At 42.8% G+C, this 11,634-nt stretch overlaps 1 protein-coding gene across 1 annotated transcript; it reads right to left on the bottom strand.

Moving 5' to 3' along the window:
* Window positions 1-7,962: 7,962 nt before the first annotated feature.
* On the bottom strand, window positions 7,963-11,285 carry LOC109199010 (leucine-rich repeat-containing protein 31; the record flags this gene model as incomplete). Its single annotated transcript, XM_025905049.1, has 8 exons — window positions 7,963-8,649; window positions 8,878-9,067; window positions 9,159-9,313; window positions 9,392-9,558; window positions 9,703-9,788; window positions 10,503-10,582; window positions 10,787-10,954; window positions 11,180-11,285. Coding segments are annotated over 8 exons (1,383 nt in total), but the record flags the coding sequence as incomplete, so codon positions are not given.
* Window positions 11,286-11,634: the final 349 nt, after the last annotated feature.

Below are 11,634 nucleotides of genomic sequence, written 5' to 3'. Positions count from 1 at the left end.
CACTTCTTTTACACACACTTTGATGGCTTAACCTCTGTGTTTTTTACATGAATGTGTTTAGGTGTGATGTAGTTTGAGAGGCACAACTCAGACAAAAGAGGAAACAGAAAAGCCACGTGGATAGGAGCTACTCTCCCGAGCTAAGGTTAGTCACAGAGGGCATGGATACAGACGAGCCCAGCCTCTTCAATATCCCGAAAGAGCTTCGTGACTTTAGGAAAGACAACAACAATATGCACATATTAGACGAGGGTTAAGAAGAGTTGATGCTAGAATGGAAGAGGCAGAGGGGCGATTTGACGAGACTGAGACGCTGCTACAGGCGGCATCGTCTTTAATTAAGAGATTAACAGAACGTCAAGCCAGCCTAGAAGCGAGGCTGGTTGAGCAGGAAGGCTGAGCGCGCAGAGATAACCTTTAGATATATGGAATATGTGAAGATAAAGAAGGGGCCGACGTGATGACATTTTTGGATAATTTATTGAAAAACATGCTGGGCTTTCCAGTGACCAGTTACTTGGAATTGAACTAGCACCCGCGCTCTGACGGCCAAGAGACCAGCTCGTCAAGCCGGAGTTGACGGATGATTCTACACAAGAAAGGCAACGTATGGTTGCTAATGTGAATCACCAACATTAACTTAGACGCCCATAAAAGGAAGCCTGTGCAGCATGTCATCCATGCAGCTCACAAAGACTGAACTCTTCCTACTGCAAAGAACAATGTGCAATGTACACGAACACAGTGTACAGTCGAGTCCTAATAGCACTTACAACTGGGCTACACTGCCCATGAGGCTACATTCTTTAAGTCTATGCCTGTAACACTCTGCCTATTGCCTTCATATTAAATAATTTTTGAATAATAATTTTAAAAAATATTTCGTCACGTCATTATGCGGCCACAAGTAGAGCTGACATGGGCCGCGACAACATATCCACTTCAGAGAGAAGCTTCAGGTATTCAGGAGAGATATTGATGACTGAAGAGCTCAGATTGTTTTACAAGTTTGACAGATTTGTAAAAAAAATAGTTGTTTATTTTATTCATAAACTTCACTATTTCATTAATTATTTCATGGTTTCTTTGCATCTTCATCTGTAGTACTTACGCATCGGTGTATGTTCCCTATGTTTGCTTACATTAAAATACCAGTACTAATGACCAGAGCATAAAATGCAGCTTTCATATTTGACAATATATTTTGAAAGCACAAGACAAATCAGAAACAGTTTTTAATTTAGGTTTTTTTTTCATTTTGTTTTATTTTTCAGCTGTTGATTTGATGGTGATGTGATGCTATATTACATTTAAGATTCAGTTGAATTTAAGATTTAATATAGCATCAAATCACAACCGTCTCCTCAAGTTGCTTTATACTGTAAGATAGAGACCCTACAGTAGCAGCAAGAAAACCCCAATTAATTAATAATCCCTTATGAGCAAGCACTTGGCGACAGTGGGAGGAAAAACTACCTGTAACAGGCAGAAACCTCCGGCAGAACCAGGCTCAGAAGGGACGGCCATCTGCCGCGGCCGGTGGGGGTGATGGTAACGATAATGAGGAGACACGATGAAGAATATTTCTCAGTCTAATTAAAGTCGAATGAAATAGTTTTAAAATAAAATATACCTCAGATGTTAACTCTGAGGCCAGACTGCTTTAAGATTTTAAAAGAGGTATTTGAAAAAAATCAAGATGACAATTTAGTCATCTGTACTGCCTTTAAAGCAGCAGCTGAACGGCTTCTTAAAAGCTTTTAACACTGCTGAAAAAAACCTGGCGAGTTTGGATTTCTTTGGAGGATTCATGAAGACACCGAGATTGATTGTTAGGTGATTCAGAATAGTGTCGTAAAAAGATGAATCTTCTGATATTATTACATCGAAGAACTTCTCTGAAGATCCAAACTCCTTGATAAGGCCTTTAGCTGTGGCCTTGACTAATTTAACGCTGTTATTTTTAAGAATTTCCAGGGATTTGGTGCGTCTCACTTCAGAAAGTACCAACTCTGTCAGATGGTTGGTAGCAAAGTCTATTTTTTCTGTATCCAGAAGATGTTTGATGTTTTTGGGCAATTTGCGTGCGATTCTCATGACTAGAAGAGTGCTAAATTGATTGGCAATTAGCCTATCATCAGGTGACACTAATGTTTCTGACAGTTCTTCCTCTGTTTTTTCAGAGGTTGCTGGCTGACTTTGACCCTCTGTGGGTTCAGAGTGAGACACTGATGCCTGATCATTGCTTGTATTTGAAACCAGGTCCGGGTGTTCTGCACTCACACAGACTGGTTGATTAGTGAGATCAGTAACTGGACTTGACTGTGATGTAAACAGTCTGTCACTTGTTTCACCAGCATCTGGTCCAATCATAACTTCTTCCTTTGATGGGGTCAGCACTCTTACTATATCTTCCACGGCACCAGAAATTTTGTCATTTATAATAGTTTGGGTTAAAGTTTCATTCTCCAACCAGAAAAGAAGGTTTTGTAAGAACCTTTCCACTGAATCTTCTACGAGCACATATGGCACCTTAGGAGCAGAGGGTACGTTACAGTCACCCTGTGAAATCTTAGACATGTCAGACTCTGAGAGACTTTTACCCATTTGCATCATGGGAGCTGGATATGTTGACTCAACATGGTCGTACACTTTATCTGTCAACTCCCTTGAAAACATCTCGATTTCCTTACTTGTCAGGTCAAGGTGTCCTGCCTGTGTTAATTTACTAAACAGTTTATCCATAACCGGCATGACTGTTCTAAATTTGAGTGGAGAAGAACTTTTAACTGTGGTTTCTAAGGTTGGTGATTTTCTGGGAACTTCTGAGGGATTCATGTGTACGCTTTTCCTGGAGTCAGCTCTCTCTCAGCGGAGTTTGCCTGTTGTCTGTGAAAGGTCAAATATCCTTTGCTTTTCTTCACCTGATCTTTCAGCTCACTGTTCATTTTTTCAAATTCCTTTTTAGCAAACCTGAAGAAGTGTTGTTTTACTTCATCTGGTTTTATAATTAGGGCGCATGATGCAAAAAAGTCTTTCACCTTTTTGATCACCAGGTCCACATCAAAAGCAGGCTTGGGTGAGCTACACTTCTCACTTAATGTGATATCTTCTGCATCAGGATACTGAATGTTAGCAATTAACACATTTACAATGTCAGCTGCAGCTTTATCTGCATCATCTTCATCATGTAAATAATTCAGACTGTTGAGGATTGTTTCAATATCATTTCGAGCTTTCTCCTCAGCTTCTGCAAACTCATCACTTTCTTTTTCCTCCATGGGTTGCAGTTCTATGTGACAGTCCTCGTCATCTTTACTTATTGCTCTGTCTGTACTCCACCTCATGAGATCCATACTTATTTTTTTAATTGTTCCCATCTCAGAGAGCTTGGATTCAAGACTCTCAACGCTTGAACTAAAGGAGCTGGGTAAAGTCTTCATGCACAGGCAGCTCAGCTTACCTTTATATCTCTTCAGATATGAGAAAGCATGAGAAACCATGCATCTGAGGTTTTTATGTTTGTTATTTTTCTGGTGACATAAATAGATTCGGGGTTTTCTGGGACTAGAACCCAACCCGAGTTGACTTTATTCGAGATCTCCTCCTCAACCATCTGTGTCAGCTCCACAGCGCTGTCACACTCCTCATGGGTGACATTAAGAGCGGCAGCAAAGCTGGTTGAGAGAGAGTTTCCCAATATGGGGCTTATTTTTGTCACGGCTATGCTAAGGCTTGTCTGGAATGACGCATCATTTAATTGGTCCTGACCTCCTAGAATTGAAGTTTTTATGGTGCTTGCGCTAACTGACTGTATGACATCAGTAATCATATCAGCCAGTGCTACTTGGACATCGGAGTCCCAGATCCCATTTTCTATCAAGCCCCACTGTAATCCAGAGAGCCTATCGAAACACCCGCTGATAGCAGGTAAAATATCCTCTGAATTAATGAGGGTAGGGTTTCTAACACTGGATAAAGACATTGTCAATGACTTAGCTTCGCTACAATTACGTTGGAAATCCGTTTTCAGAAAGCTTTCAGAAAGGGAAGATCGCGGTCTGTACATTTAACGTACGACACCCCTATTTATGGCTTCAGGTGGAGGTCACGTGCTGAAGATCAAAGGCACGTACCGCTAGATCAAAGCAGAAAGGAACTGAGCTGTGTGACGTCATGCGGTGAGCGTTCACCTACATGCACGTGCACACAAGTGAGCGATCACTAATAAATCACAGATGCATAAACAGTGTTTTAGCTTCAGCGCCGGGGTTGAAGTCCGTGTTGTCAAACTTTCAATCATACCTGTAGCCAGTTCTTTGAATCTCTCAAATGGGTTGAGATAGCGCTGTGCGTGGTGACTTTCTTTCACTGCATCCGCCTGCACGGAGCTAGATGCGCAAAGCTGTGTGAAGATTCAGTCCTGTAACGTGTTGCGCTATGGAATTAATGTTTCTTTGAAGAATATCCTGGTAAGTCTCACAGTTGCAGTTTAAGTTGTGATTCACAGTCCAGTTTCTGAGTATAAAACCAGTCAGGATATGTTTGTCATGCTAACGATTCCTTAGCTTCCTTCCTATGTTACTGTGGAAGGTATGCTAGCGTACCTACATGTGCTCCCTGGGCTAACGCGCTTACATGGGAAGTTTTAGCTAATACACCACGTGAGGCACTTTTCATGCTTCATGATTGCAGTGAAATGTATTTTTGTCGTTGAATGTTATTGGCCAATAAGAACTGTATAGATGTGTGAAGACAAAAAAAAAAAAAGGGTTAACACTAGAGAATACGGTTTATTTTACAAGTGAAGTGATTGCCCTGCACGTTGTGTGCAGGCTGTTTTTTTTATGTGGTGAAATCTGCTGCAAGGACTGAGCGTGCCATCGAAGGACTGGATGCCACTGGAGGTGCCTAGAAAGGACGTTCTCAATCTGGAAGGCCACCTGTTTCCTTGGAGGGTGGTAGGATACAACGATTTGCAATGTTTTTAAGGATACGTTTTACTGAGATCTCAGACGCTTTATGTTGTTACTTTTTCCTTTTTGGGTCAGATGTGATTTCCACTTAACACAAAACTGATGCATCAAAAAGCAAACCAGTGACTAAAGACAATTAACACTTACTAACACTGAATACTAAGTGCACTGAACTGAAATGGACAGCCTAATACATTATGGACACTTTAAGCGATATATTGTACATTGTTGAGATTTACTTGATGATATTTGTTCATGCCATTTTGGACCATTAAATGTACTCAACACTCCACTTTTTTCCTGTTGTCTCTCATTCTGAGTGGAGGGTTTTCCTTCTTTAAACCACTGCCAGTCCTTACGATCCTAACTGAACCCAACGAGAGTCTGACTTTGTTGATCAGATTACTGTGGATTTGAGACTGATTTTTGACTACTCAGTTAAAAGGGTGACACTAGTCTCCTGTAACCCACAATAAGCTCCTTGGTTTGCTGATGTTAAGCACCAGGTTGTTGTCACAGCACCATGATGTCACGGCTCTCACCTCTGTGCTGCATGACGTCTCATCTCCATCAGAAATGCAGTCAATGAGAAGAGAGACTTTATTGATCGATGCAGGAAAATTTGTACATTAACTCAGCTCAGGTAGGACAGCAGAGAAGAAAATACAAAAATAGAAATAAAATATAAACAACTACAAAATACATAAGATAATACACTATATCCAACAGTAGCATACACAGTATGTGACTATGGATAGGCAGAGGTTCCCAAAGTGTGGGCCCACCCCTAGGGGGGCGCAGAGCCATTGCAGGGGGGCGGTATGAAAAGAAAAAAAAAAAAGAGCGCTTGATACTGTGGACAGGTTTGACGGGCTCCACATAAACGCAAAGCAGGATGAAGCATCGCCAAATATGTTTCCAAACCAACTTCCTTCCAAGCCAAAGACAGGAAAATATGGTGAAGCATATCTTCCCTTTGGCTTCACCTGCACAAGTGCCAAGGTAGGTCTCCCCTGCAAAATTAGATTCCCTGCGTCGGGAGCACGCGCTGAGCTCTCCAAATCACGGACAAACAGTATCCACATTCTTGATTTTTAGTTCACAAACACTTCTTGTAATAACTAACTACTCCTGACATTTTGGACATGTTAGCTTTATGCAGTAAGTTACAGCGGGATACAAATATCAGGCTGATCCTGCCGTAATTTGTTCCCCGGTTCAAATCACAGACAAACAGTATCCCACAGCTGTTATGTGTTTAAACCCATTTTGCACAGAGAGACATTTTTGAAAAATGTATTGATAGCAATGTTGAATATTATTACACAGGAAAAAAAAAACTACACGTAAAATAAAGTATTTTACGTGTAATAAAGTATTTTGTCTCTATCTGCCATTCTGCAATTCATCTCATGTAAACAATAACGTGGCGCACAGCGTGATGTGAAAAGAGGCACATACCTTTGACGTTGCGTGACGAACTCTGTAATCCTCGTCCACACGTAAACGCAAAAAGGAGTTTTAAATAATCTCCGTTTTCGGTGAATCGCAACGCCGTTTACGTGTTGACGAAAAGCCCAAACGCATAGAAACAGCTGAGTTTTCAAAAATACCCGTGTAGGTGTGGACGCAGCGTAAAGAGTTAGTAGTATATTTTATTACCACCTGTAATTTATTGCCGTTACTTGCATTTGCTTAATTGTTTACTAAATGTTTGAGGTGTGAAATAAACCGCAATGGAGTTTGTAAACAAAATATGGGTGCGTGTGTTTGGAGGATGTTTGTGGGGGGGGTGGGGTGGGGGGGGGGGGCGCGAACATTTTTCTTGTAAAAAAGGGGGCCTGGCAAAAAAAAGTTTGGGAACCACTGGATAGAGTGTTGTGGAAATGCAAGAAATAAATGTAACTATTCTATCATTACTATTACTATTGTTCCGTAACTCACGGCTTTTGTCACTACAGGAGCAAAGGGTGTAACCCAGCTGATACCTCGGTGCTCTGATGACACCAACAGAAGTCACTCAGCCCCCGTAAACAGAGAAACCACACAGTTTATCCCTGTGGAAAGAAATTACCACCATGAAGCAGCCAAAAAGACGACAACAAATTTACAGTGGGGACAGACCCTTTAGCTGTGATCAGTGTGGGAAGTCTTTTAATCAAATTAGTCATCAAATTAGTCACTTAAAAACACATCAGCTCATCCATGCTGGAGTTAGACCATTCGAGAAAGTCTCGCACTGTGTCAAGCGAATCCCCTACGCGACCACATAGTTCGCTCTAACAGTTCTTTATTCTGTTGCTTGTTCGCACAATACTCGGTTGCTTTTCAGCTGCAACCCCACACACAACAACCACCTCAGGTCCCGACACGTCTTATGCAGGGGAGGCGTGATGAACTGATGGAGCTGCAGTCTGTCCGCCTCCCCTGCAGCTGCGCCACAAACCACTCCCGCTGCACAGACCCTATCTGGGAAACTGGTTCCAGAGCCTGAGCATTGTTTTGAAGCAAGCTACATTGTATCTAATCAGTATCTCTGATTCTGTTCCGATGTCCCGATTGTAATCAAACTGCAACAAAACCATTAAACCCGTCTGTCAGCTGAGTTGTTGTGGCATGAATGTTCATCATGAATTGTTGAAAAATTGTAACAACAAAGTTAAGTATTTTTGTAATGGCTGAACGCAGTTTTTGCACAATTGAAAATGAGTGGGAGATGTAACAAAGGTGAATCTTTATTTAGGCTGTTGTCTGACTGCAGAATTACAAAGTCCATGAAATGAGGAGCCAAATGCAGAATGATAAAGTTCATGAGATTAAAAAGCAAATTAATTCCACTGTCCTTCATAAACAGAAGACACCACCATTTAAACACAGAAAGCCAACAAAACAGGTGCAGATGATCAATGACAATGAGAGAGGAGAGGGACGTAAAACTAAACATGAACATGTTTCTGACAGTTGACCGCCAAAATAAAATGGACACATCCGGTGCGAATATCAAACTAAAGAGGGAAACAGACACAGGGATAAACCCCGCGGAATAAAGACTCCAAACATGCTCAAGAACAAAAGAAGAGTATTAAACGATACTGTAAACACAGTGTACAAATGTTTGGACAAATTTACTTGTAATCAGAAGGTTTTTCAGAGCTGATTGCGTTTTTCTTCCCTAGTGCTCTTTTGAAATCTCTCTGTGATGATTTTTAATTTGAGATCGGATAACTCAGGCTTTCTGCTCCCTACTCCTCAGGCTGACTCTCTTCTAGGCTCTCCTGACTGTTCCCTTTACATGCTGATGATGTGTCTTGTAAATCTGGATCCCATTCCAGCAGGACGCTCCTCTTCTTCAGACAGTACCTCAGCTGCTCTCTCTCCTGACAGTCAGCTGTCCACCTCTGCATGGCCAGTCGAGCCAGCGCCGGCATTTGAGGCAGAGCTTGGAGCAGAGCGGGCAGCCAGGCTGAGCACGGAGCAGAGGTTAAAGGTCGCAAACTGACATCCACGTCTTCCAGAGAGCCCAGACCACCTGCTGCAAACAGACTGCACCAACCGTCGTCTCCGACCAAGCTGTTGTAGGACAGATCCAGTGCACGAAGTGAGGAGAGACAGCCCCGTCTGCACACGGCAGCTGCACAGAGGAAGAGGACCCATTGATAACTGATCACTTTGTCTGTTCACTTTACTGTTTTGTTCACAATGTTTCTGATGGAGACAAAATAACACCCAATAGTTTCATTGTTTTGTTTTATACGACAGCTACAGATGCTGGCAGCATAAAATAAATGAAAGAAATATTAATTTCCTTCAGGCTTTACTTGTCTTAATATACATTTATGTAGCCTAATGATCCACTACAGACTAAAAAAGAAAAAGTATAATGTCATTGTGTGTTAGTTACCCAGATGTTGCATGTCATCAGTGGTGAACTCGCAGCTGCAAAGATGGAGCTCGCTGACGACTGATGGCTGCAGAGCATCCAGCAGGAGCGCCAAGTGACCGCCAACCACTTTACACCAGGAAATATCCACCGTGCGCAGATAGGCACCGCCAGGGCTGATGCATAAACACAAAGTTTTCACCATTTCAGGCTAGAGGGTGGAAGAGGTATTCGGGGAGAATGACTTGAAGGAAAACTTCTACAACTAAACAAGTGTGTGTGTGTGTGTGTGTGTGTGTTACCCAGGACTCGTTGCTCAGGTAGCAGCTGTTGAATGGCAGCCGCCTCATTTGTGTCACAGGGAGGGCGGAGACCAGCGGGTGGACCACACCTCCCACTTCCTTATTGGATGACACATCAAGCTCCGTCAGTGCAGTGAGAGAGGGCAGCACCTGGACTGGAAAACAACGAGTCACATGACTGCTGCAGCGTGCATGCGATTAGTGTCCGGCGTGTGAGATTCGTAGCAACTCACTCAGAGCCTCTAGATCATCTCGCATGAGGCAACACAGGTGGAGGTCGAGTCTCTCCAGGTGTGTGACGTGAGCCAGGTGAAAGGTGAGGCGGCTCAGTCCACCAGCTAGAAGTTTGTTACAGGACAGGTCCAGCTCTCCCACAGAGGGAGGCAACGGAGTGAACCACCTGCAGGACAACCAGAGGTGTGGGGTTTTTTTAATTTACCCTCCGAGACTCCTAAAGGACATAAAACAAAAGTAGCAATAAAAAGGAAAATCCAGAGATCTTTGTACCGAGAGCATCAAGGCTGTCAGGCGTTAGACCGCAGGCCTGCAGTCGAAGCGTGGTGAGGAGGTGGCGTGAGAGAGAGAGCTGACCAATTCCCTGAAGCCACCAGTGTCCACTTCCTGTGTGAGCTGAGCATTACAAGAGACGTCCAGCACTCAGTCTGGGCAGAGCAGCCACCATTCCTCCTGAGAGATTTATGAACAGGAAAACCTCATCCATACAAATGTATCAATGAAGAGACAGCAAAAAAACAGACAAGAAAATAATAAAACACCAACTGACAGCACTGTTAAAATGGATCCAAACTGCTACTCCTTATGTTCTGTTCTATAATATAACTATAATATATATCTATATAACTAATAATGAGGTCGGTGTAGGTAAACTAATCTTCAGCCCATCTTTTTACCCTTGAGTCTTTATCATCTCACAGAGGGGATATTCCTTATATGGTCATCGTTACCTCATAAAGTAAACAGAGTTCAGATAAATTAGCTAAAGCTATCCGCTCAAGACAGAATTTTTTCTGTGAGTTAGTTTGAAATTTCTCTGTGAGCCAGTAAATCAAAATGAATGATCAAAGCTGTAAAACTGAGGGCTTATGCTCAGTGGATGAACTGTAGGGGTGAAGCACGACCCAATGTAAGATAAAGAAGGATTATTTGAATTGTAAATGATGCAAAGCTACTCTGTTCTATTCTACTTGAGGAATAAAACTATGGAGCTCGAAATGTGCTCCATAGATTTAAAGTTACTACCCAGCACTGTAGCATCGGCCGCAGTGAGCCGACAGGCCACCAGGTGGAGCTCCCTCAGTGATGGGTGAAGGTTCCCCAGCAGGCCTTGTAGACCACCGCCCCAACGCCGCTGTTCCAGGACAAATCAAGAACTTCCAGAGCAGGGATGTGGCTGAGAGCTTCACCTGCACAAGACATGGAAAAATCCAACGACATGTGATCAGACAAAGTTTTTTTGTCAAGGCAAGAGTGTGAACCATTCAGCAAAGCCTCATGGGAGCTGTAGTGAGGAAGGAAATCAAGAAAAATAACTTGATTGCATAAAGAGGTTGTTCTGTTATAGCTATAAATAAGAATAAATAAAGCAGAGTCTGCACTGAAGATCCCACCAAGAGCAACAACGTCTTCGCTATTTAGCCTGCAGCTGCAGAGCCTCAGCGTCCTGACCTCGCCCACGTGTTGCAGATGAGACGTCAGAGCCGTCAGGGATCCACCGATCAACTCGTTCCAGGAGATGTCCATCTCTTCCACCTGGGGGAGGAACTGCAGCAACGTTGCTGAGAAGAAACGGCAAGAAAAACATCTGTCTGCCAGCTGACACCTTACAATGAAGTCACATTACTTTATTCAGACTTAATTTTAGATGCTCCGCCTCTTGAAATGAAGCTGCATCAACTAGCTGTCTGCTGGGCTCCGTTGTGTTTGTGCCTTTGGAGTATTTTTAATGCAGTTATCTGACAGATACCGTGTCTGTCTTGTGTGACAGGTATGTGTTTTTGTACCAAGCTCCAGCAGGTCTGTAGCCGTCAGATCACAGTGAGCCAAACTGAGGCTCCTGCTGTCGCCTTTCTTCCCGAGTCTCTTCAGGAAAACACACACTCGACCCAGCCGACGTCCGCTTGCTCTCTGCTGACGTTGCAAAGCCTGAAACACACGATACACACCCACAGGCCTCAGCATGTCACTGTAACCTGATTTTCCACAGTAAACTCTTTCTTGAGCTCTGTATTTTGTTTCTGAACCTCTGATTTCACTCACCTTTTTTAAAAAAAATAAAGCAACCTCTTTATGCGTTCCTCTCTAAAACTAGGACATGTTTGAAATACTAGGATTTTTCTCTCTTTCTCTCTTTTAAATTGTCATTTTTATCTTTTAAGTCACTTTCTGTCCTGAATTGGTTGTCTAATGTGTATTTCTGCTGTTGTTTAAGGTCTCTGTATGGTTGCTTCTCCTAAAC

This window comes from Oreochromis niloticus, unplaced genomic scaffold (genome assembly GCF_001858045.2).
Source record: "Oreochromis niloticus isolate F11D_XX unplaced genomic scaffold, O_niloticus_UMD_NMBU tig00008270_pilon, whole genome shotgun sequence".
In the NCBI taxonomy this organism is placed as follows: domain Eukaryota; kingdom Metazoa; phylum Chordata; class Actinopteri; order Cichliformes; family Cichlidae; genus Oreochromis; species Oreochromis niloticus.
Note: the sequence above shows the minus strand (reverse complement) of the source record. Positions and strands in the feature narration are given on the sequence as shown.